This window comes from Notolabrus celidotus, chromosome 11, assembly GCF_009762535.1.
Source record: "Notolabrus celidotus isolate fNotCel1 chromosome 11, fNotCel1.pri, whole genome shotgun sequence".
Lineage (NCBI taxonomy): Eukaryota > Metazoa > Chordata > Actinopteri > Labriformes > Labridae > Notolabrus > Notolabrus celidotus.
Window position 1 is genome coordinate 3,626,549 of NC_048282.1, and position 24,939 is coordinate 3,651,487.

Here is a 24,939-nt window from a genome sequence, read left to right on the forward strand (position 1 = left end):
GAGAGAATACCAAGAGTGTGCAAAGCTGTCATGAAGGAAAAAGGGGGCTACTTTACAGAATCTAAAATATGAAACAGATTCTGCTTTGTTTAACACTTTTTTGTTCATTCAATAATTCCATATATGTTCTTTCATAGTTTTGATGTCTTTGGTATTAATCTACAGTGTTTACAATCATTAAAATAAACACAAACATTGAAGGAGAAGGTGTTTCCAAACTTTTGACTCCTAGTGTATGTCTCTATGTTTATTCCATGATACTAAAACTCAGCATGCAAACATGCCTGCACCACATAGTACACATTATCTTTTTGACTATTCTGCACACTTTATTCTTGCTCCATTTTCTCACGCCTTCTACGCCACGCTTTGGAAATGTAGGCTAGCAGGTCTCCTTGAGACATTTTTGGAGTTTTCTCAAACCACATCAGCAGCAACTCCCAAAGGATAGCCCTTCTTGGAAAGTCAAGATCATGAGAGCCAACTGCAAATGTGAATATTATTTTCTGCCACAGTCAGTATGAACGTTGTGCGACATATATTCCAGTGATTCCAACGGAAAATCTTTCCACAGAAAAATGCATGCTCCCATGGGTGATCTACAGACATGAGAGTTGATGTCACACGCAGTCAGCTCAGTAGTGTGGTGATTAATCGTGACATGGAGGAACGGTGAGGATCCCAAGCTAATTGATTTCAGCGTGTGTAATCGGCCTCCATCATCTGGTGTACCCTGTGAGAGTGAGGAGTGTCAGTCCGGTGATGTGGTTTATTCTAAGGAATTTCAATTTGCAAATGTTTAAACCACAAAAATCTTACTTCTTTTACTATCATTTCAATGAATGTGGTGCTTCTAAAGTTCATGTTCCCAGCAGAGGGAGCCTGCAGGTCGGTTTCCTCTTGTGTTTGTGAGAATCAAAGACCCGAGCCAATCAGAAACCAGTATGAGGAATTAAATCCAGGCTCGCTGTGGCCATGGCAACGGCTTTACCTCTGTGACAGCCGAGGAATGGAAATGGAAGAGATGCTACATGGTGCTGCTAGGCACAACCTCTCAGGAAGGGCTATCTATGCAACATCAGGGCCCCTCTCCTCTTTGAGTGGCTCATTTCTGCAGAGCAATGAGACACAACCTGACTGATCAAACAACACCAGCACTGACACAAGAGAGTCCCTCAGAGTGAGGTGCAGAGGAGCTGAGTGTTATACCACAGTTTACCTTTGCACATAACATCACAGGCAGAATAGAATAGGGTGTACTTTATTAATCCCCAGAGGAAGACAGTCAGGTGTCTGGCAGATAGAATTATAAAAGTCACATAAAACAAGTCATCCAGGTGTCTGTCAGCTCATCTCCCATTGGCTAGAGAGTTCTGAAGCCTAATGGCTGCAGGGATGAATGATTTTCTGTATATCTGAGTCCTGCAGCGCAGAGAGATGAGCCGTCCACTGCTGCTGTTTCTCTGGTCCACAAAGAAGTTGTGAAGTGGATGATCTGTGTAATTTAGAATGGCCTCTAGCTTCTTCTGTGTGCATCTCTCCACCACAGCCCCCAGTGAGTCCAACCTGGATCCAGCTCTTTTCACTAAGCCCATTTTGGCCTTAATTAATACTTTCCTTATGAGCTCGTGTTCTAGAGATGTCCACCAAAGACCTCCACTGTAGGTGTGGTCCAACTCTAAATGTGCAAACATCTTATTACCTTCATTTACGCCTCTTATGGATACAACAAATCTGATTGGTAGACGTTTCCCGGTCCTTCATCCTGATTGGTCGAGCTTGCTGTCAATCAGTGTCAGCCCCGTTGGCCACGCCTCCTCACGCCTGCAGGATTCAGCAGTGGTTCCTCATAGTGGATCCTTCGTGCACGCAGAGCTGCAGAGAGCCTCGCCGGGAGGGAGGAAACGTGTTCACTGTGAGCTTCTCCCGCTGTGATTACCCGTCTTAAAGGTGGAATAACGTTTAAAGGAGTTTTGTATTTCACGGCTGTGAGCTGCAGCGCTGTTACCGTCGAGTTCAGGATCTGTCACCTGACTGCAGCAGCTGGTTCAGTCTTCAGGAGAGTCTCGGCAGCTGTCAAGAGGAAACCGGCAGGGGCTAGCAAGTTAGCAAGGTAGCCTGCCAGCTAGCCAGCTCTCACTCCAGCTACAACAAGTCCCACCCTCCTCCCTCAGGACGCGGACTGCGAAGAACCAGCAGTGGGGTGAAGTCGACTGCTTTCCCCTATAAGCTCAACCAGCACCGCGGTCCAGCTGGCTTCAAGGCTAAACCAGACCTCTTAGTGAGCAGGGTGAAGGTTGGATGAGTTCTGGTGAGGGGAGCTACCCTGGCAGAGAGACTGGCTCAGAAGAAGAGGAGAAATAAGACTGAACCAGGAAGACACCGAGCAGGAGGGGACTGGGGAGGCAGAATCTCACGTAAGTACCCAAGCTGGTGATGTTAGCTTCACACACAGCTAACCCCGTGTAAGCTGCTGTGCTTGTACTGTAACGTTGATCCAGCCGGGTCCTTATTATCTGAGGCTTAGTTAGCTCCTGGTGCGCCACACTATACTGTAAGCTAACGGCTCCTTGAAGGTGGGACACCAGCTAGCATGTTAGCTAGGTGTGTTTGCAGCCTGTGTCTGCTACAGCTAGTCCCTGTCAGATTAGTGTTGTGGCTTACTTCACTCGGGTGGTCATCTTGTCTATCTCTGGAACAAACAGCCAGGTAAACCTGTGGTGAGGAGTATTAGCTCATTAGCTCTACTGCTAGCTAGTTTCAGCCGGCCACCAACTCCAGCTGACAGTTCAAGTAATGACGGAGCCGAGCAGTCATGTTTCTGAAACCAAGCCAGTTTCTTTACTGTTTCTCCACAGTTAATAAGGCTCAGATCTATGTGGTGAAGCTGGTGGGACTTGTGTCCACTCACTGACAATGTCACAGCAACACTTGATGTACGGCTACAGCGCCAAAAGGCAGTGAAGCAGCACCTCCAGGGACAGAATCCAGACTGTTCCAGCACATTTGAACCCTCCTGTTATGCTCACATTTTACTGAGCTGTGCATCCTTCTATATGTCAGCTCCAGCCCTGTGTTGTGTGAATCATCAATGTCTTCACAGGGCAATATCTCCCACCCCACAGTACAGCAAATATCAATGTTCTCATAGGAAAGAAATGTCCCCCCCCTGCTCCATGTTGTTTGACCTCTCAGAAGTTCTCACAGTACGAAAGGTATGGTGATGTCAGGTTAGGGCAAGCGGCAACCTCCAGTCTAAAAATATGAGTCAAATGTGGAATTGTTAAAAACTGCAGTTCATCGAGGATCCACTTGAGGCTGGATCCCGAAGTACCGGAAACCACATACACACCAATTCAAAAAGGCCGATCTTTAAAGCAGAAATAAACATATTTACAGCCTGGTTCAAAAAGACTAGTGTAGTCTGGATAGCTCATTTCTCGATCGGCACACACTGTACGGGGGGTGATTTTTTTTCCTAACGCAGCAACTTTGAAGATATTGAGATTACGAGTCTTCCAGTAAGAGGCACAGCCGACTTGATTACAGGCGAGAACACTGTATCTGTTGGCGAGGAGGCTCAAAGCCCGCTTCTTTATGTTACACTGACTCGACAGCAGCAATATGGCTCCCACCGACGATTGGCCTCAAAACAGCGCTTCAGAAACAGATGGGTGACGTCATGGAGACTACTTCCATATTTCATGCTGTCTATGGTGAGGGCCTTAAAGCAGAGGGAGGTTTTCCTTGATAATAAAATTGTATGTACCTCAGTATCATGCAAAAACAACCAAAACAAATATGTGTAAAAAGTAGATATTTCTTATGTTTTAAACAGCTAAAACAGCCAGGGGTCAAATTGACCCCAAAGAACAAGGATGCGTATTAAATGTAAGATAAGATAAGATACTCCTTTATTCTTCCCACAACGGGGAAATTCATGGAGTTACAGCAGCAAACAAGAAGGTGTACAGAACAAGAATTTCAACAAGAATATATATAGAAAAGAAATGTCCATCAGAGACGACAGCTTGTCCATAATTCTCCTGTCAGCCACCACCTCCACAGGGTCCAGGACTGAGCTGGCCTTCTTCACCAGTTAGTTCAGTCTTGCTCTCCTGTATCCTGTCCGCCCACAGCAGGTGAAATCCTTCCAATGTGGCGTTTGTGTCCGGTGTTAGCTCTGTTAGCATGATGCTACTCTGCCAGTATTCCCTCTGGTGCTGGGTTAGCTCGTCCACCTTATCGTAGATAGATCTTACATTCCCCATAACGGTGGGTGGAAGGACAGGTCCATGTCGTCTTTTTTAGCTTGCACCTCAGTACCAGCACGTCGTCCTTGCCTCCTTCTCCTCAGCTTGCAGAGAACATCGGGCCTAGCATTGTTTAGCATCAACATGCTACGGGCTGCTAACAGCTGATCTCGTATGTAAACAATTTTACCAAGGTTACACACAGGATCTCCGGACACATACAGGAACCAAAATAGTAAACACCACTGCAAACGTTGCCAGTTTGGTATCCATGGTCAACAAATGAGTCATTAAAGTCATGACATGCTCCAAATACAAAGAGAACTAAACAGATATGAAAAAAAAGAGTTGAAAAAAGAACACATTATGTGTGGAGGATATTGGAACATATCATATCATATTATTACTATTTTTTACCCAGTTGTCCCCTTTGAATTAGGAAAAGTCATGAAATATGAAGCAAAAAAATATGTTAACCATATTTTTTAGAGACGTTAAACATTGAATGGGGTCAAATTGACCCCAAGGATAACAGGAGGGTGGATCCAACACACAGTCACTAAACATTCACAAGCTGCTTGAAACTACACTGGAATAGTAAAAGTACAGGAAAGCTGTAAAAATCAACAGTTAACCACATCTCACCCCAGCACTCAAACACAAGTGTGAAGCCGCAAACAGACTCTGACTCATTCTCTCTCCTCCTGCAGATAGATAGCAAACGCCGCCGCTGAGCCACGCACAACCATGAGTATTGAGATACCAGTGGGGCTGACAGAACTGCTGCAGGGTTACACCGTCGAGGTGCTGCGACAAAGGCCGTCAGACCTGGTGGATTTTGCAGTACAGTACTTCACCCGTTTGCGGGACACCAGAAGTCAGGATGGAGGCGGCGCTGGTGGCAAGGCAGGGAAAGGGGTGGTGTTTGATGGAGAGCCGATGCAAACGGAGTCTAACGGAGAGGACGATGAGGACGACGATTCTGACTTTGAACGTAAGTGATGTTCTTTTGTTATAGTAAATGGACTTCTATATCTCTGTCTGAGCACTCTTTACACTCCCCATCAGATTCACTCTCTGGTAGTAGAGGCTGCTATAGTGAGGCACCATCAGTGTTCATCTCATTCACACACATTCACACACCGCTGAACAACAGAGGGAGCTGTTTGGGGTTCAGTGTCTTCCCCACTTCGGCATGTGACTGCTGGAGCTGGGATCGAACCGCCAACCTCCCAACTGATGAATGACCCACTACCCACTGAGCCACATTATGATTGTCAGCTGTTCTTTTGAACGTGTGCATGTGTGCAGATACAATGGATTTTAAGTGTTTGTGTGAGAAGAACTGGAGAGTGAAAGAGAAAGAGAAAGTGAAGGTGATGCTTGGTGTAGAATCAAACTCACCTCTTCCTTTGAGACTGGCTTTCCATTTACGAGACCGGCAGCCCTCTTCTTCTACTCGTGTAATCTAGGTCTTCTTCATCGAGTAGTGACTTGGTGGATTTAAAACAGGACTTCATGTTTAAATCTAATCCATCTTGTATCAGATCCTTCAAACCGGAAAGCTTTGGTGAATGTTGCTTCCCAGACAAATTGTGAAAATAGGAACTTGTGCACTTTTGGTTCCCAAAGTGGGGGTCGCGAGACACTAATGGGGGATCCCATATCTTTTTTCCTCATTAAGTAATCTAAATTTTCATATTTTTCCATTACCTTAAATATATTTGGGAAAAAGTAATTACATTTGAAATGAAACACATTTTTTTTGTTACTAGTTTTCTGCCTTTCCTTGTTGCCAGATGACTCCTAAGTTCAGTATTAGGGTTAGCTGACAATAACAAAGCATCAGTAGCAGCAGTTAATTCATACCAGCACATCAGGATCCAACCACATGCGCATGTAGGTGTATCATTTTTTGCAGACCAGCTAAATGAAGTATGAAGCTACATTCGAGGGGCAGTGGGGGTCGCCAGTCTTTGGCACCTATATTTTGTGGGTCACGGGCCGAAAAGTTTGGGAACCCCTGATCTAGTATGACTTAAAAAAACATTATAGGAGCTAACCCAAGGATACAGATGAGTTATGGTTGCAAGATAGAGTGGCAGAAATTGGACTTTTTTGCTGATAAGGAGCAAAATGTCACAACCAAACTAGAATTTGCAATGGATGTGGGCAAACACTCATCTTCCTACTGTATCGTTTTATCAAATTATTCAAGAGGAGGAGGAAACGCTCTGAAATGTAATCCAAGATCCTGTCAAACTGAAATATAATGACCTGACAGTCAATTAAAGTGGAAATTGAATACAAATATATGTGATGACATGAACACATCCCTAGGCATAGATCCAGATCTAAACTGAAGAGTTCATGAACTGTATCTGGTCCTGATCCTACACAGTATGCTACCTTCAGATAAAGCAGTGCCTCTCTCTATCACTCCCCTGTGTTTTGACAGACTGGCAGAAGATGTAAGCTGCTCCACAGCTCGCTCTCTCCTGAGCAGCTGAGAGCAGCGTGGCCTAGATCACATCACTGCGCTGCGCTGTGATGCCAGGGGCTGTTACCTTGTGAATGAGGTCTTGTGTTTTCTCAATGACTGTATCTGTTGTGTTGATTTGTGTGTCTGTCACAGGCTTATAAATGTTCTTTGCAAGTTCCTTTTTTAAGCTCGTTACAGAATATCTCATGCCTCTTTTGTGGAAATGCCAAATGAATGCAATCTAAAAGCTTCAAGTGTTGTATTAGCGTGCACAGTTCTTCTCCTGTTAGTATCACTGGCAGATACTCAAGCAATGGTGGAGTGTTGCATCTAGTTGTTGGGGAAAAGAGTAGATCGCCTTGTGAATTCATCACGTTTCCTCTGAGTGAGTTTTGTTTGCAGATGTAGCTGTAGTGATTCATTTATAAGTTAACTACATACATCACCAGTCAGAAGTGTGGACACACCTTCTCATTACAACAGTAGTCAAATAGGACTATCCATTGTGTACTAACCCTACCTCTGAACAACACAACTGATGGTCTCAAACACATTAAGAAGGCAAGTCATTCTACAAATGAACTCTTGACAAGGCTCATGTTAATTAAAAACCATTCCAGGAGACCACTTCATGAAGCAGACTGAGAGAATACCAAGAGTGTGCAAAGCTGTCATGAAGGAAAAAGGGGGCTACTTTACAGAATCTAAAATATAAAACAGATTCTGCTTTGTTTAACACTTTTTTGTTCATTCAATAATTCCATATATGTTCTTTCATAGTTTTGATGTCTTCAGTATTAATCTACAGTGTTTACAATCATTACAATAAATACAAACCCTTGAATGAGAAGGTGTGTCCAAACTTTGGACTGGTAGTGTGTGTTCATGACGCATGTGAAAATGTTCATCTCCACTGAAAGCAATATTGGCCCACCTTGGAGATTGGTACAAACTGGCTCATGGTAGAATAGGGATTACTGTTCCGGTCTCTCTGCTCTCACAAGTGGGGTTTGGCTGCTGTCACACAGCTGTAACCTCAGCTGTTGGAGCCTTGTGTGTGTGTGTGTGTGTGTGTGCGCGCGTGTACGTAAGCGAGTGCTCGTGAAGGCAAGCAGATGGGTTATGGCTCGTAATCACACCCGTTCAAATTCCAGCCCAGTGACGACGTTGAACGCTTTCTTCCCAGTTCATTCTGATTAGCCATTAGCTGTTGAGCATTTTTCAGATCTGCATCCGAGCAGGCAATGAAGGGAGGCTGACCCGGGAGCAGATCCTGCTGCCTTCCAGGGGGAATCTTTCGCCTGATGCTGTGGGTCACACACATGACAAACCCCACAGTAGGTTATCCAGTTTAGCTCGTTTACGCCGCCCTCAGGGGAATTCATTCCTGATGGGAACAACACAGGCCTTTATCGTGACCAACATCATGTGCTCCGGCCAGACCACTACTGGAGCCTACTGGTATAAATAGTACCAAAGAACCACTCGTGTGCTGCAAAATGATTTGGTCTAATGAGGATAACGCTGAAATGTAGTTTGTAAGACTCAATGGCAAAGCAGAGATGTCTATTCTCATATTTTCATTCTTTCCACTGATGACATACCCAGGCATGTAGGTACAACCCCTGAGACACTGAAGAAACTACAAACATTTCAGTTACAGGGTGCCGTTGGCCTAGCTGTCTAAGCATGCGCCCCAAATACAGAGGCTATAGCTCTCGTCGGGGAGGTCGCAGGTTTGATTCCAGCCTCGACCCTTTGCTGCATGTCCTCCCCCTCTCTCTGCTCCCCACATTTCCTGTCCAATCCATTAAAGGCCAAAATGCACCAAAATATGACTTAAAAAACGGCAACATTTCAGTCACAATACTATCATGTAATTACAACTCCCCTGTTCTGGTTCCAGTTAGGACCCTGTTGGATGTCCATACATGTTGAGTGACACAATCTTAGTGCCAAGCTTGGGTTCATCCTGTAAGTTCTGCCTTTTTTTTTTACATTTCTCTCAGAGATTTGAGAAATATTTTAGCTTAAAGCTGGGGTTGGTAGTCAGAATTAGATAGACTGAGTCCTGAGGAAACGCTACATTGAAATTCATGCTAGTGTGAAAAAATATCGATACAGCAATGTATCACGATACTTTGACCTCAGATATAAGATCGATATTTCAACTCTTAATATCGATTTTTTTGCAAAAATAAAAATTCGTATTTTAGCCGAGGTGGAACTAAAATACGACTTCAGTATTTCAAAAACAAGAAAGTGGAACAGTTATTTTCAAGCAAATAGTTTTGACTTAATTTGTCCTTTCAATTTTGAGTAATATTGTGTGACTTACATGTAAACCATCTCTAGCTTTTTCTTAGTTAACTGTGTAGAATATCACAATACATCACAATAAAGGGATATCGTGATATACCGTGATACTATCGTATCGTGACCCAAGTATCGTGATGTGTAACGTATCGTGAGGTTCTTGCCAATACTCACCCCTAGTTTTCCGTGACTACTGGAGATGTGCAATGATTTTTTGAATATTTGAATATTCGTTCACTTATTCAAAATCGAAGAGTTACTTTGAATATTTTTTCATTTTAAAAGTACAATTTTTCATCGTTTTCTCTGGTCCCTGGTTGTAATACAGTATTCCCGCCAGACGGTGGTTATAGAGCGTCTTAAAGCTAGGGTTGGTAGTCTCGGAAAACCAGCATGAATTTGAATGTAGCTTTTCCTCATGACTCCGTCTAACCCCTCCCCTCCTCCCTCGGAGCTCCTCCAAAACGACGCCCCCCGCTCACATGCACGAGCGCCGCTGATTCTCGACCATATGATGGTGACTGATTCAAAACCGGTCCTCACCAAAACATTCTCATAGTGAAAGTTAAAAACACAAACAAACATGGCTGCTGTTAGCACTCACAACTATCATGCTAGCATTATCCAGTTGTACTGGTGACACGATATCAGGAGAAAAGTTATAACACATATATAATACTGTAACAGCTCTACTGTTTGTTAAACGTGTTCAGTGTAGATGTTCTTAATTCCTACAGTGTTGACGGTCAGTGAAGGCATCAGGAGAGGTGTAGAGTGTGCGAGTGGGAGAGAGGAGAGACAAGAGGAGAAGTTCTTCATTCATTCAAACATTGATTGTTGTTTTGTTGGTTGGCGTGATCACGGCCGGCAGTGACCGGTTATTAAAACTCAACGTGTTCACGAATCAGCTCGTCATCATTACAGCGTCCGGACGGACGCTACAATACATCTACATTTTCTGTAAGACTTACTGAACGTCATTAATTATTCTGCTTGTTGGTGAGAGCTTTTTAGACTCTGATCCGGACTACAGTCCTGAGCAAAGCACCTCATCAGGTCAGAGGGGACAGGCCCGAGGACGAGCGAGAGGGGCAGTCAGTAGAGTCAGGGGAAGCAGAGGCAGGAGACGGGGACTCGGAGGAGTGCACACCGGGGAAATGTACGCGCAGGAGGAGGGCAGAACGGCTGGACGGGATTTGAATGGTTTAAAATTTGGGGAGCCAAAAAACAGTGATTGGTTGGTGTTTTCCCAGGTTTACTCTGGCTGTAGATAGCAGCTTTTTTTACTTCTTTTTTAAGAACACATCATGTAATGATTGCCATCAGGACATAAAGATCATTTTAACCAGTATAACAAAAAGTGTATCTAAATCTGATTACCAACCCCAGCTTTAAAGCCGCATTAAATAACAGAAGAAGAAGAATGCCAACTGCATTAAATAGCAAAAGAAGAAGAACTCATTCGAATAATCGTTGAATAGATGCCAATGATTATGGAATAGTATTTTGCCTTGAGATGCCCATCCCTAGTGGCTGCCAACCCCAGCTTTAAGTCTGCAAGATTCATTTTCTCACCTTGAGCACAACTCGTAAACTTGCTCCGTCAGCCTGTGACCTTTTAAAGTAGGACACTTACTCATTTCAGGTTTGCCTGTTCATTAAAAAGTACAGCAGTATAAACGTTTAATTGAGCACACGCGTAGAACACCTCTCTGGATAGGAGAAGCATTAACATTGGAGCTCTGAAGAAGAAAGCAATTAGTTTCAAAAGTCAGGAGTTTGAAGGTGAAGTGCTGATCCTGTAACATGATCATGGTCTGTATCTAGTGTATTCATTGCATGTAAAAAAAAAACCCTCAACACTCTATTGTCTATTGTGTTTTATTAGGCTACTTGCAGTCATGATGATTCACTGGTGTGCTCTTAACCTTCCATTTGTGCTGCAGGAAACTGCTGCGTATGACTGTTCCGACTAAACGCCTCAAATGTAAATGAGGTAGATAGCTGGTAATGTATTCCCATGGACAGCACAGTGTTCTCCTGAAACATGACGTCCTTTTGTTCATGCCTTGTTTTCCTAACTGTTGCTGCCTAAATCCACAGCCAGATCACCACGCAGGCCTCAGCTGCTTAACAAAAGGGGATATTGTTGTGAATACAAACTGTTGTACCTCCATCATGCTTGGTGATGTTGGGAGATTTGAAGTAACCCTTTCTGAGTTCAGACTGAGTCAGCAGTGGTATGTAAGTGGATTGAACAAAGGCTGTGCTCATGTCTGTGGAACAGTTTACTTTCAGAATCAGAAATACATTATTTATCCCAGGGGGGAAATTCAGTCATTATAGTTCTATACACAATAAGTTTAACAAATACAATAATATGCTACACTACCAGTCAACCGTTTGGAAACACCTTCTCATTCAAGGGTTTGTATTTATTGTAATGATTGTAAACACTGTAGATTAATACTGAAGACATTAAAACTATGAAAGAACATATATGGAATTATTGAATGAACCAAAAAGTGTTAAACAAAGCAGAATATGTTTTATATTTTAGATTCTGTAAAGTAGCCCCCTTTTCCCTTCATGACAGCTTTGCACACTCTTGGTATTCTCTCAGTCTGCTTCATGAAGTGGTCTCCTGGAATGGTTTCTAATGAACATGAGCCTTGTCAAGAGTTCATTTGTAGAATGACTTGCCTTCTTAATGTGTTTGAGACCATCAGTTGTGTTGTTCAGAGGTAGGGTTAGTACACAATGGATAGCCCTATTTGACTACTGTTGTAATCCAGATTATGGTAAAACCAGATTATTTCATAGTTTTGATGTCTTCAGTATTAATCTACAATGTTGAAAATAATTAAAATAAATAAAAACCATTGAATGAGAAGGTGTGTCTAAACTTATGACTAGTAGTGTATGTAGAAAATAAATCCATGGTTGAAGTCCCCGGAGATCAGGAAGAGGGCACTCAGATGGTCTGTCTAGAGATCAGGAAGAGGGCACTCTGGTGGTCTGTCTGGAGATCAGGAAGAGGGCACTCTGGTGGTCTGTCTGGAGATCAGGAAGAGGGCACTCTGGTGGTCTGTCTGGAGATCAGGAAGAGGGCACTCTGGTGGTCTGTCTGGAGATCAGGAAGAGGGCACTCTGGTGGTCTGTCAGGAGATCAGGAAGAGGGCACTCTGGTGGTCTGTCTGGAGATCAGGAAGAGGGCACTCTGGTGGTCTGTCAGGAGATCAGGAAGAGGGTACTCTGGTGGTCTGTCTGGAGATCAGGAGGAGGGCACTCTGGTGGTCTGTCTGGAGATCAGGAAGAGGGCACTCTGGTGGTCTGTCTGGAGATCAGGAAGAGGGCACTCTGGTGGTCTGTCTGGAGATCAGGAAGAGGGCACTCTGGTGGTCTGTCTGGAGATCAGGAAGAGGGCACTCTGGTGGTCTGTCTGGAGATCAGGAAGAGGGCACTCTGGTGGTCTGTCTGGAGATCAGGAAGAGGGTACTCTGGTGGTCTGTCTGGAGATCAGGAAGAGGGTACTCTGGTGGTCTGTCTGGAGATCAGGAAGAGGGCACTCTGGTGGTCTGTCTGGAGATCAGGAAGAGGGCACTGGAGGTCTGTCTGGAGATCAGGAAGAGGGCACTCTGGTGGTCTGTCTGGAGATCAGGAAGAGGGCACTCAGGTGGTCTGTCTGGAGATCAGGAAGAGGGCACTCTGGTGGTCTGTCTGGAGATCAGGAAGAGGGCACTCTGGTGGTCTGTCTGGAGATCAGGAAGAGGGTACTCTGGTGGTCTGTCTGGAGATCAGGAAGAGGGTACTCTGGTGGTCTGTCTGGAGATCAGGAAGAGGGCACTCTGGTGGTCTGTCTGGAGATCAGGAAGAGGGCACTGGAGGTCTGTCTGGAGATCAGGAAGAGGGCACTCTGGTGGTCTGTCTGGAGATCAGGAAGAGGGCACTCTGGTGGTCTGTCTGGAGATCAGGAAGAGGGCACTCTGGTGGTCTGTCTGGAGATCAGGAAGAGGGCACTCTGGTGGTCTGTCTGGAGATCAGGAAGAGGGTACTCTGGTGGTCTGTCTGGAGATCAGGAAGAGGGTACTCTGGTGGTCTGTCTGGAGATCAGGAAGAGGGCACTCTGGTGGTCTGTCTGGAGATCAGGAAGAGGGCACTGGAGGTCTGTCTGGAGATCAGGAAGAGGGCACTCTGGTGGTCTGTCTGGAGATCAGGAAGAGGGCACTCTGGTGGTCTGTCTGGAGATCAGGAAGAGGGCACTCTGGTGGTCTGTCTGGAGATCAGGAAGAGGGCACTCTGGTGGTCTGTCTGGAGATCAGGAAGAGGGCACTGGTGGTCTGTCTGGAGATCAGGAAGAGGGCACTCTGGTGGTCTGTCTGGAGATCAGGAGGAGGGCACTCTGGTGGTCTGTCTGGAGATCAGGAAGAGGGCACTCTGGTGGTCTGTCTGGAGATCAGGAAAAGGGCACTCTGGTGGTCTGTCTGGAGATCAGGAAGAGGGCACTCTGGTGGTCTGTCTGGAGATCAGGAAGAGGGCACTCTGGTGGTCTGTCTGGAGATCAGGAGGAGGGCACTCTGGTGGTCTGTCTGGAGATCAGGAAGAGGGCACTCAGGTGGTCTGTCTGGAGATCAGGAAGAGGGCACTCTGGTGGTCTGTCTGGAGATCAGGAAGAGGGCACTCTGGTGGTCTGTCTGGAGATCAGGAAGAGGGCACTCTGGTGGTCTGTCTGGAGATCAGGAAGAGGGCACTCTGGTGGTCTGTCTGGAGATCAGGAAGAGGGTACTCTGGTGGTCTGTCTGGAGATCAGGAAGAGGGTACTCTGGTGGTCTGTCTGGAGATCAGGAAGAGGGCACTCTGGTGGTCTGTCTGGAGATCAGGAAGAGGGCACTCTGGTGGTCTGTCTGGAGATCAGGAAGAGGGCACTCAGGTGGTCTGTCTGGAGATCAGGAAGTGGCCACTGGTGGTCTGTCAGGAGATCAGGAAGAGGGTACTCTGGTGGTCTGTCTGGAGATCAGGAGGAGGGCACTCTGGTGGTCTGTCTGGAGATCAGGAAGAGGGCACTCTGGTGGTCTGTCTGGAGATCAGGAAGAGGGCACTCTGGTGGTCTGTCTGGAGATCAGGAAGTGGCCACTGGTGGTCTGTCAGGAGATCAGGAAGAGGGTACTCTGGTGGTCTGTCTGGAGATCAGGAGGAGGGCACCCTGGTGGTCTGTCTGGAGATTAGGAAGAGGGCACTCTGGTGGTCTGTCTGGAGATCAGGAAGAGGGCACTCTGGTGGTCTGTCTGGAGATCAGGAAGAGGGCACTCTGGTGGTCTGTCTGGAGATCAGGAAGAGGGCACTCTGGTGGTCTGTCTGGAGATCAGGAAGAGGGTACTCTGCTGGTCTGTCTGGAGATCAGGAAGAGGGCACTCTGGTGGTCTGTCTGGAGATCAGGAAGAGGGCACTGGTGGTCTGTCTGGAGATCAGGAAGAGGGCACTCTGGTGGTCTGTCTGGAGATCAGGAGGAGGGCACTCTGGTGGTCTGTCTGGAGATCAGGAAGAGGGCACTCTGGTGGTCTGTCTGGAGATCAGGAAGAGGGCACTGGTGGTCTGTCTGGAGATCAGGAAGAGGGCACTCTGGTGGTCTGTCTGGAGATCAGGAGGAGGGCACTCTGGTGGTCTGTCTGGAGTCTGGCTATGGAAGCGTTGGTTGGCAGAGGGGGGATGTAAACAGCTACCAGTATGACATGTGAGATCTCCGTGTGCAGATAATATGGTCGGAGGTCCACAGTGCTCTCACTGCTATCCCGGTCTGCCCGGACAGTCTGGTCAATGGAGACGTTGTGGTCGGGAATATCCTGATGCAAGCACGTTTATGTGAAACACACCATGCTACAAACTCCGTCTGACTCCTGGCTAGTCCTGTTAGCTCATCCATCTTATTAACCAGAGATCTCACGTTGCCCATGATGAGAGAGGAGAGACACAGCTTCTATCTCCCCTCCAGATACCTCCGTCTTCTTATTCCAGCTCTCTTTGAGCCGATCTGACTAAAGCTGAGCACTCATTATCTATCTTTAAATCAGCAAATATTAATGAAACGTATGAACAATACTTTCCATAGGACTTGGTGTCAAAGGGCAAAGATTAGGGAAAACATAGACTTTATATTCTGCAATACAAATCTATGTCCTAATGTGTGAGAGCTCTGTCCCCCTTGAGCTGTTTCGGCTTAGTGTCAGTCTGGCAGTGTATGTTCATCCAGGGGAACGATAAATGGATGCCTCTGTGAGTGACTAAGTGGGGCTTTTTGTTAAAAGATTGATGGTGGGACAGATGAGTCTTGGGAATGATAATAGAGAATAGATGAAATGTGTTTTCATAAGAACAGACAGCAGGGAGAAAGAAGAGGATGTATGAAAAAAGTGTTGAAGGCAGGAGAGCAGCTGAGGTTGTATTTAGTGAAAAACATCCCAATATGCCAACTCTCAAAAGAACATGACAAAGCATTGCAGGTAGACGACAAGTGTCCTGGACATGAAACAGACTTTGAGCACAGCTGTTAGTCTTTCCACACCGTGCAGGTTTCCACCACTGATGAATGAGACATTTCAGCTAACTTCATGTATTAAGTAACTGTCAAAGACGCTGTAATCTGTGACGGGGAGTTTTTCTGCTTCCTGGAAAGCATAAGTCAGTATTTTCAAAATCCGGTCCAGGTGTTTAGTGTTGATTATTTATGTTCAATGGTATTTTCAAAGCAGTCTCCAGAAGACTCAAAACATAAACAGAAGCCACTTAAGTGTTCTCTTTTCATTGTAGCATGCCTTTTGATGCCAGTGAGTGCAAATGTTCCCAGTAGAGGTTGAGTTGAGGTTCTCTTGTTGCTATGAAGTACTCTTTCAAATTATGACATGAGGCTTTTTAAAAGCCTTTGGGTAAATTCAAAGGCTTTCATAGCTGTTTAAAATACCAGCCATGATACAAGGACACCTGCAGATGGAGGTCTGTCTGAGAGTAGTAGTCATTTGAGCTGAACTCTTACTCAATTGTTTAACATTACTATTAAATCAAACTAGATGTTAAGCATAGACTATAAATAATGGACATAGTATCCGTGACGTCACCCATCTGTTTCTGAAGTGCTGTTTTGAGGCCAATCATCAGTGGGAGCCATATTGGAAATGTTGAACTCAACATAACTTCTGTTGAGCTAGTGTGAGACGTAAAGAGGCGGGCTTTGAGCCTCCTTGCCAACAGCTATAGTGTTCCCACCTGTCATTCAAGTCAGTCATGTCCTTAAACGGGCAAAACTCGTAATCTTAATATCTTTGAAATTTTTGCGTTATAAATAAATCCCCCCCCCCCTGCCCCGTACAGTGTGTGCCGATAGAGAAATGAACTACATAGAACCAAGCTGTTTTTGTACCAGGCTGTAAACATGTTTATTTCTGCTGTAAAGATCGTCTTCTTTGAATGGGTGTGTATGTGGTTTCTGGTGTTTCTGCAGCCAGCCTCTAGTGGACGCTTGATGAACTGCAGTTTACAGCACTTCTGCATGGGCTTCATATTTTGAGACCAAAGGTTGTCGCTTGATGTTAAGGTTTTCTTTTAGTCGCATAGTCCGAGCCACTTTTTTCCTCTTGGTTTAAACAGAAATTTTAATTCCGATCAGTTCAATGGTGAGAAAAAAACTGAGAAAGCAGTCATAACAGAGCACAACTTGTCCATCACAGCTTAACACAGGATCACAGAGTCTGCAGGGTGTAGCTAACACAAGCAGAGCTAGCACCAGCAGATTAGCGATGACATGCCTGTGCTGGTTACGCATTGCTCCAATCGAGTGGTTATAGTGTCAGCTGACATACTGCAAGCTCAAAACATATTGTGATGGTTATCTTGGACTTTTGTCTTAAGTTAAGCTAATGCTGCTTCCATTATATTTCAAATTAATCCAACTCATGTTTTCATTTTTTTTTTCTTCTTGTTACAATGATCTAAATTACTGAAATTATCTAAATTACTCAAATGATCTGAATTACTCCAATAAGCAAATATACTTAAATTATAAAATGATGTAAATAACTAAAATTATCTAAATTACTAAAATTATCTAAATTATGTAAAATTATCTAAATTACTAAAATTATCTAAATTATGTAAAATTATCTAAATTACTTAAATTATCTATGTTACTGAAATTATCTAAATTACTAAAATTAGCTAAATTACTAAAATTACCTCAAATTATCTAAATTACTAAAATTATCTAAATTATGTAAAATTATTTAAATTACTTAAATTATCTATATTACTGAAATGATCTTAATTACTAAAATTATCTAAATGATCTAAATTACTAAAATTATCTAAATTTCTAAAATTAGCTAAATTACTAAAATTACCTCAAATTATCTAAATTATCTTAATTATTAAAATTATCTAATTTATCTAAATATCTAAAATTATCTAAAAAACTAAAATTAGCTAAATAACTAAAATTAGCTAAATTCCTTAAATGACCTCAAATTAGCTAAATTACTAAAATTAGCTAAATTACTAAAATTAGCTAAATTACTAAAATTAGCTAAATTACTAAAATTACCTCAAATTAGCTAAATTACTAAAATTAGCTAAATTACTAAAATTAGCTAAATTACTAAAATTACCTCAAATTATCTAAATAACTAAAATTAGCTAAATGATTAGCTTTATTGATCCTCAATGTAAGGATACCCAAGAATTTATGTTATATCTTGTTACACATACCAGGGGTCATTTAAAAAGGAAGTGGTTGAAGGCTAATGCTAGCTGTTGTTAGATATTCACTATGCTAAATTCTCTCTTCGTAACCTTGAACACTCATTTTCAAGCTTACAACTTTCTTAAAAACAATTTGGCAGAGAGAGACCGAGCTAACGTCTTCACAAACACATCATTAAGTGACGTTAGCATGATGTTAGCTAACGCACAGATCTTCCTTTTTGTGGACTGCAGCAAAGCATTTAACCACATCCTAGTGATCTAACCTTAGCTCAACACAAACTGCTTGTCAGTTTACAGAAGCTAGAAACAACAGTTTAACCAGACACAGCCTACAGACATGGAAACACTGACAAACTGCACTGCATTACAAAATGCCATCTTATTTAACCTTTATTTAACCAGGTAGGTCAATTGAGAACCAATTCTCATTTACAATAACGAACTGGGCCATCTGTCATCTCTATGTTTACATCCACATAGTGGAGCATTACAGCGTCATGGCGATAGCTGTGAGCTGGAGCCACAGCCCCTGGTAGTGATGGGGGCTGCACTTAAGACACAACAGATGACTGACATTTCTGCCCTATGAGGATAAAAATATGAAATGCTTTATAAATGCACACTCAAGTATTCATTTCAGTCTGGTCAGGTTTTAGAATCCTGTTCACCATTTCTCTGAAACCAGCGTTTACTTGTGACAAAATCAAGCCCCAGTACACACACTCTGAAACGTTATTTATAGTCTGAGCATTGACACGGCCACGAGGGTGTACGTGATGACAAATTTATCACCTAGCATTGTGTGTGAGCTTCTGTGCACAGTTCACAAAGTAAGCAGACCTTGGTGTGTGTCTTTGTGTTTGGTGTGCTGCTGTTAGGCCCGAGGTTACTGTGTCTCGGGGCATGATCACTCATCCACCGTGGTGTAATTCTGCCTCTCTGACCTCTTTCTGTCTCCTCCCTCGCTGTACGACCGCCACCTCATTATTGTTCCCTTACTTTGTCTCGGTCATCGTGACGTCCCTCCCTTTACCCCCTGCTGTTCTTCATGCCTCCCTTTACTTCTACTATCTCTTCAGCTCTGGTGTATTATCATGCCTGTTAGCTGTGTGTCATAAATAGACTTTACAATGAGCCGCTATATGTGAAGGTAATACCTTCAACAAGCAGAGCAGAGCTGTCACGGCTGTAGGTTATATCCTGCTCTGTGTGTGTGTGTGTGTGTGTGTGTGTGTGTGTGTGTGTGTGTGTGTGTGTGTGTGTGTGTGTGTGTGTGTGTGTGTGTGTGTGTGTGTGTGTGTGTGTGTGTGTGTGTGTGTGTGTGTGTGTGTGTGTGTGTGTGTGTGTGTGTCTGTGTCTGTGTGTCTGTGTGTCTGTGTGTCTGTCTGTCTGTCTGTCTGTCTGTCTGTCTGTGTCTGTGTGTCTGTGTGTGTGTGTGTGTGTACTGGTATACACATACGTTGTTGTAGATGTGTGTGTGTGCGCGCATACTGGTATACATATACATTGTTGTAGATGTGTGTGTACATGCATGAGGCTGGTCACAGTACAGTCTTATGCAACAGGTGACCTGATTAGCAGGCTGTAGTGTGTGTGTGTGTGTGTGTGTGTCCAGTGAGCTTTTAGCCTGCAGACAAATCTAATGCCGCCTAGCATGCCTACAGAGACCTGCAGGAGAGTCTGACTGACAGCACTAAGTGGAAAAGCCCTCAGACAGCTCATGCGACTCAGTCTGGCTCTCTGACAGCTCTTTTTTAACACAGTACATGTCTGTCCCGCTGACTTATCTTCTCTGTATTGTTTTTCCACAAATTTGCAAGTGCCTGTGTCTTTAAAAGCGCTCACTTCGGCTCCCTGCCTGGTCGACAGTCTCACCTGTGTCTCTTTTCTTACAAGGGACTTACACCAGATCCATGCCCGGTCTGTCTCCGATCCACTTCGGTCCTTCTCCGTGCTCTGTCATCCGTCAACACCCACCGATTGCATTTTCGGAATGAAGCACTGATCACTGAATCAAGGATTCTCCTCCTCCTCTACTCATCTATATTGTCTTTACAGTGGTGTAAAAAAGTTTTCGGACACCCTTAACATTTTACACAATGTCAAATATTGTCATGAAATATTTGTGGAAAAGTATATTTTGTGTTTCTTGCATTAAACAGACATAAACAAATACAAATTATATTTTTTTGTTTATTGTTTACAAGAAAAACTAACAAAGCTAATTTCTTGACAGTTGAGGTATCAAGGTCAACAAATAACAGAGAATGTGTTCAAAACTGAACAAAGAATAAATAAACCTGGCTGTGACTGGACTAAAAGAAATTGCACTTGAAGACCTAAGAGTGATTCTCAATGAAATATTTGGGGTGTCCGAAAACTTTTTTCCACCACTGTCTGGTCCTCTGAAAACCTCTGACCTGTTGACTCCAGGCCTGGCTCCGCTCATCATGACTTTGGTTTGTTGTTGTAGTTAAGTGAAATACGATCTGGTGATAACACAGAGTGTTTGATTCTGAAAATTAACCGGATGTTTTCATTTTGTTTTGGTGAAACCTGACTTCCTGTCCCGCTCCATCAGCTCTGTTGAGATTGATGCGTCGTGCTCCGGCAAAAATAGAAGTCTTGTGTCTCTGATCCGGAGGACTCCGACCTGCCGGATCAGAGACGCAGCAGGAAAGCCACAGAGCGGATCAAGTGGAAGTTAACACATTGACTAGAATAGTAACCTATCAGATCTGGTGCTGTGACGGATCAGAGACGGACCAGACAGTTTCCGTCTTTGTCTGTTTTTCTGCTCCTGTTGATCATTCTCTGTTTGGATCAGCCATCTTGCGTCATTCATTTAGTAACCTGCTGGTTCGTCTGCCCTCCTGCCCACCTGTCTGCCGTCATTCTCCTTCGCCTGTCTTATCTGTCTTTCTGCTCTTTAAATCTCTCTGTTGCCATATCTCCTCAGATCTGTGTACCTGTTTCTCCACCTCCTCTTTTGTCTTTGCCTTCTTCTGTCGAATGTTTTTACACCTATTTCTTCCTGGCTGCATATTTCACTGCGTGCCAGCTGAGGGAAAAAATAAGCATTTTACAAAACTCTGATGGCTGGAGAGAAACTGTGACGCTTAGATACCAGAAATGAAGCAAATACAGCTTAAAAGAGTACAGTGTAGCATTTGAGAATTCATAGGCCACAGTTCAAGAGAAGAAGACCTTTGAATCCTGCAAATGACGCAAAGAAAGTCTGTGTCATACACTAGCTTTCTTTATCTCCTCTCTACATGAGGCGGCGTGTCTGTGCATCCGCCTGGACGTTTTAGTAGATTACTTACGGACACAAACAGAGCAGTACGTTTGTTTTCATGAGGATCTTAATATAATGAATGAGTGACAGGCTCTGCTTCTGTTGCAAGAGTACAGAGATGCAACCTGGAAAACAGAAATACACATAAATATCAGAGCCAATGAAAGAAGAATCTGAAAACAACGCAAACACAAGAAGGAGAGGAAGACCCATCATCTGTGTGGGAGCAAGCTGTTTCTCACGTTTACTGATGGACAGAATTGGAACTTTGGTACTTCCTCATACTCCACACGCCATCTTTAGTGGCACTGCACAAAAATGAGGAAATGGGGGCGTGAATGGATGGCAGGCATTTCACTGGTGACTGTATGCCTCATCTGCTGCTCCTCCATAAGAGTCCCCAAGTCTGCCATTATAAACCCCATAAAGGTCTCAATGACCGTCTCCAAACTTTTTAATGTCAATAAACATGACCCAGAACAATTATGAGCATCTGTTAACCTCCCACTCAGAGTCCTCCAGATCAGAGACCGTGTCCTGAGCGGCCCTTCTGGTTGACAATGTGAGTTGAAAAAGCCTCCACTAGCTACCTCTCATCTCTGACTGCACTGCTAATTCATGTCACAGAGCAAGATGAGCAATTCATATAGGCAACATGATGAACAATACTTATAATACATTACATGCATTGTGGTAAAATTAGCATAATGAAGGTAGTGATTGTAGAATATTTGAGGTCTGCTTCTTTGATGTTGAAATGTTAAAACAAGATTCAGCCTTGTACGAGTGGGTGAGTCAAAACACTAACAGTCGACGGCCGTGGACCTGGGCTGACCCGGAGTCCTCTCTGTGCAGAGGGAGGCAGAGGTGGGAGGGATAAACAGAGGGGGGTGAGTGGTGGAGATAGGAAGATGTGTATGGAAGAATGTATTTTGGGTAATCTAAATTACAGTGTATTAAACATGGACAGCTTATCAGACATTACAAAAATATCACAGTGTCTCGTTACCTTAGCTTCAGGGTTTGTACGGGTGCTTAAAATCCTTGAAAATACTTGCATTTTTTTTTTTTTTTTGGGGCTTTTTTTTTGGGCTTTTTTTTTTTTTGCCTTTATTTGATAGGATAGTGAAGAGAGACAGGAAATGTGGGGAGCAGAGAGTGGGGGAAGACATGCAGGAAATGGTCGACCAGCCGGGAATCGAACCGGCAACCCCTGCGACGAGGACCACAGCCCCTATATGTGGGGCGCCCAGACCGCTAGGCCACCAGCACCCCGAAATACTTGCATTTTAATGATGTGTTCTCAAGGTTTGAAAAGTGCTTAAAATTTTGGGTCTAAGTGCTTGTAAATGCTTGAAATTGTAGTCATATATATTCCACAATTAACAGCAATCTGACTCAACACATGGATTCAATGGAGAGAAATAAAAAAGTCAAAGTAAAAAATAACTGCTCTCCCTGATGGGCTCGTGACATGCTGCTCTGTTGTCATGTGTGACATGACGTCGCTCCCAAGAGGACAGTGCGACACCACGTTAGCCCTACACGTTAATCAGCCCATTATGTGTTGAACCGCCTGTTTATGCTACATGCTAGGCATGTGTGATGTAGAAGCACTGTGCCATATCACGTGTAGGTGGTGTGATGATTCCCAGCAGCCGTACCACTGTCACCCACGGGGTGTTTGTAGCTCGGGGCAGGTTATCCCCTGACCGCGGTTGGCCGGAAATGAGTCTAAAAATATGGTGTCGTGCCTGAGCCGGCGGCCGCAGAGTGGGAGGCTCTCCTGCTGGATACGAAGGCACGACACGGTGTTTCTCATCAAGACCCGTCACAGACCGACCGCGGTCATGCCGTGACCGGCCCTGAGCTACAACCAACCCGTGAGTGACAGCGGTGTGGGGGCTGTTTGTGTCTGAACATTGAGGGCTTATTAATAACAGTATCAATAACAATATCAATTGAAAAGCATCATTCTGATGAGCCCTGTTAAGGTCTTAAAATGACTACAGCTGATATCATTTGGCCCACCCAGTGCAAACCTTCATGCCTCTCTTACTGTATGTCTTGAAAAGTAGTACTTGAAAAGTTTGAAAATTGACCTTAAAAGTCATTGAAAAGTTCTTGAATTTAAACCATGAAAAAGTGTACGAACCCTGTAATTTATATTCCAATACAACAGCATCTTTACCCTGTTTCTAATGTTGTTACTGCCTTAAAGGTATAATGTGTAGAAATGGGAATCTGTAACAATATCCAGCAGACTCTAGATTGAAACCTTCCCTTGCTCACCCCTCTTTTTGATGGAGTGACGGTTGCCTTTGAGGAAAAGAAGCTCCTGTTACGCATGTTATGTATGATCCTCCATTTGTCAAATCTTTACCATTCTACAGCCACTAATGACAAAAAACCCACACGTTACTAGTTTGTCCGTTCTGTGCTACTGTAGAAACATGGCGGCCTCAGTAAAAGTGGACCTACTCCTATGTAGCTATAAAAGGCGCTATCTAAGCTAGCAAAAACAAACTGGTTTCATATTCACTTCATTATCAGGCGGCAACCTCAGGCATCGAGAATTGAAGCCAGTGCGGAAGTGTTAAAAAAAGCAGTTCATTTAGTGTCCACTAGAGGCCGGCGCCAGAAGTACAGGAAACCACATACACACCCATTCATAGAGCCGACCTTAACAGCAGAAATAAACATGTTTACAGCCTGGTTCAAAAACTGAGTGTAGTCTGGATAGCTCATTTCTCTATCGGCACATACTGTACGGGGGGTGAATTTATTCATAACGCGGTAATTTCAAAGATATTAATATATTATGAGTTTTCCATTACGAGAGTAACAGCTGACTTGATTGACAGGTGGGAACACTGTAGCTGTTAGCGAAAAGGCTAAAGCCCTGCCTCTTTACCTCACACTAGCTCAATGGCAGTTAGGTTGAGTTCAACATTTCCAGTATGGCTCCTGCTGAGGATTGGCTTCAAAACAGATGGGTGACGTCATAGGGACTACATCCATTTATTATATGTCTATGGTCATTATTTAAACATACTTTAAAGTCTGTTCTGCTCACGCACTGTACCTTTTAAGAAGAAGAAAGAATTGAAAAATGCAAATATGGCCAGATACTGACAGTAAATCCAACCAAGAACATTGTTATAATTCTTGTGCTGGAATGAATGCCTAAGTGTTGATGCTGCTCTTGGAGAGAAGTGGGAGTAAAGAGGGGAGGGAGACCAAAGAAGAGCAGGGGGACAGGAATAGAGCAGGGGACGGAGATGTAAAGACAAATAGAAAACAAAGTAGGAGGAGGATTAGTAGGCCTGAGAGTAAAATTACAGAGGATGTGGGAATCAGGGCTGCAGCTATCAGTGTTGTGACTGGCTCCACATTCACACAGGAATGTAGCAGTGAGTCCAGGAGAGAGGTTGGCGAAGTCCTTCATGAGAAGAAAACCTTTACTTCTTAGCACTGATGGCATCTTTTGTTTCACGTGTTTTTATGTCATGTGTTGCGACAATATTTGACTCCTTCTCCAATGAGGACAATGCAGAAGACAGAATATTCTTATCATTTGCTCACACATCTGTCAGACTGTACAAAAATGCATGCCAAGAATGTAATCTTCGGTAAAACATCAACTTTACTGTATCTAGATCAGGGGTTCCCAAATGTTTCAGCCCGTGACCCCCAAAATATAGGTGCCAAAGACTTGTGACCCCCACTGTCCCTCAAAGTGATTTAATGTGGCTTCATTTAGCTGGTCTGCAGAAAATGACACTACCTATAAGATCATGTGTCTGTGTTTCCTGTGCTGTTATGAATGAACCTGCTGCTAC

The 24,939-nt window shown here is 43.9% G+C and overlaps 1 protein-coding gene across 2 annotated transcripts in view; it reads left to right on the forward strand.

The window, feature by feature from the left end:
• Window positions 1–1,815: 1,815 nt before the first annotated feature.
• Window positions 1,816–24,939, forward strand: part of prkar2aa (protein kinase, cAMP-dependent, regulatory, type II, alpha A) — an 89,413-nt gene continuing 66,289 nt past the window's right edge. Inside the window, exons 1-2 of one of the 2 annotated variants that reach the window (XM_034696082.1) lie at window positions 1,816–2,417; window positions 4,964–5,247. In XM_034696082.1, coding sequence (XP_034551973.1) covers window positions 5,001–5,247 — 247 coding nt within the window. In that variant the 5' untranslated portion in view covers window positions 1,816–2,417; window positions 4,964–5,000. The remainder of the gene's footprint in view (window positions 2,418–4,963; window positions 5,248–24,939) is intronic. The other variant, XM_034696083.1, reaches the window with a different exon arrangement.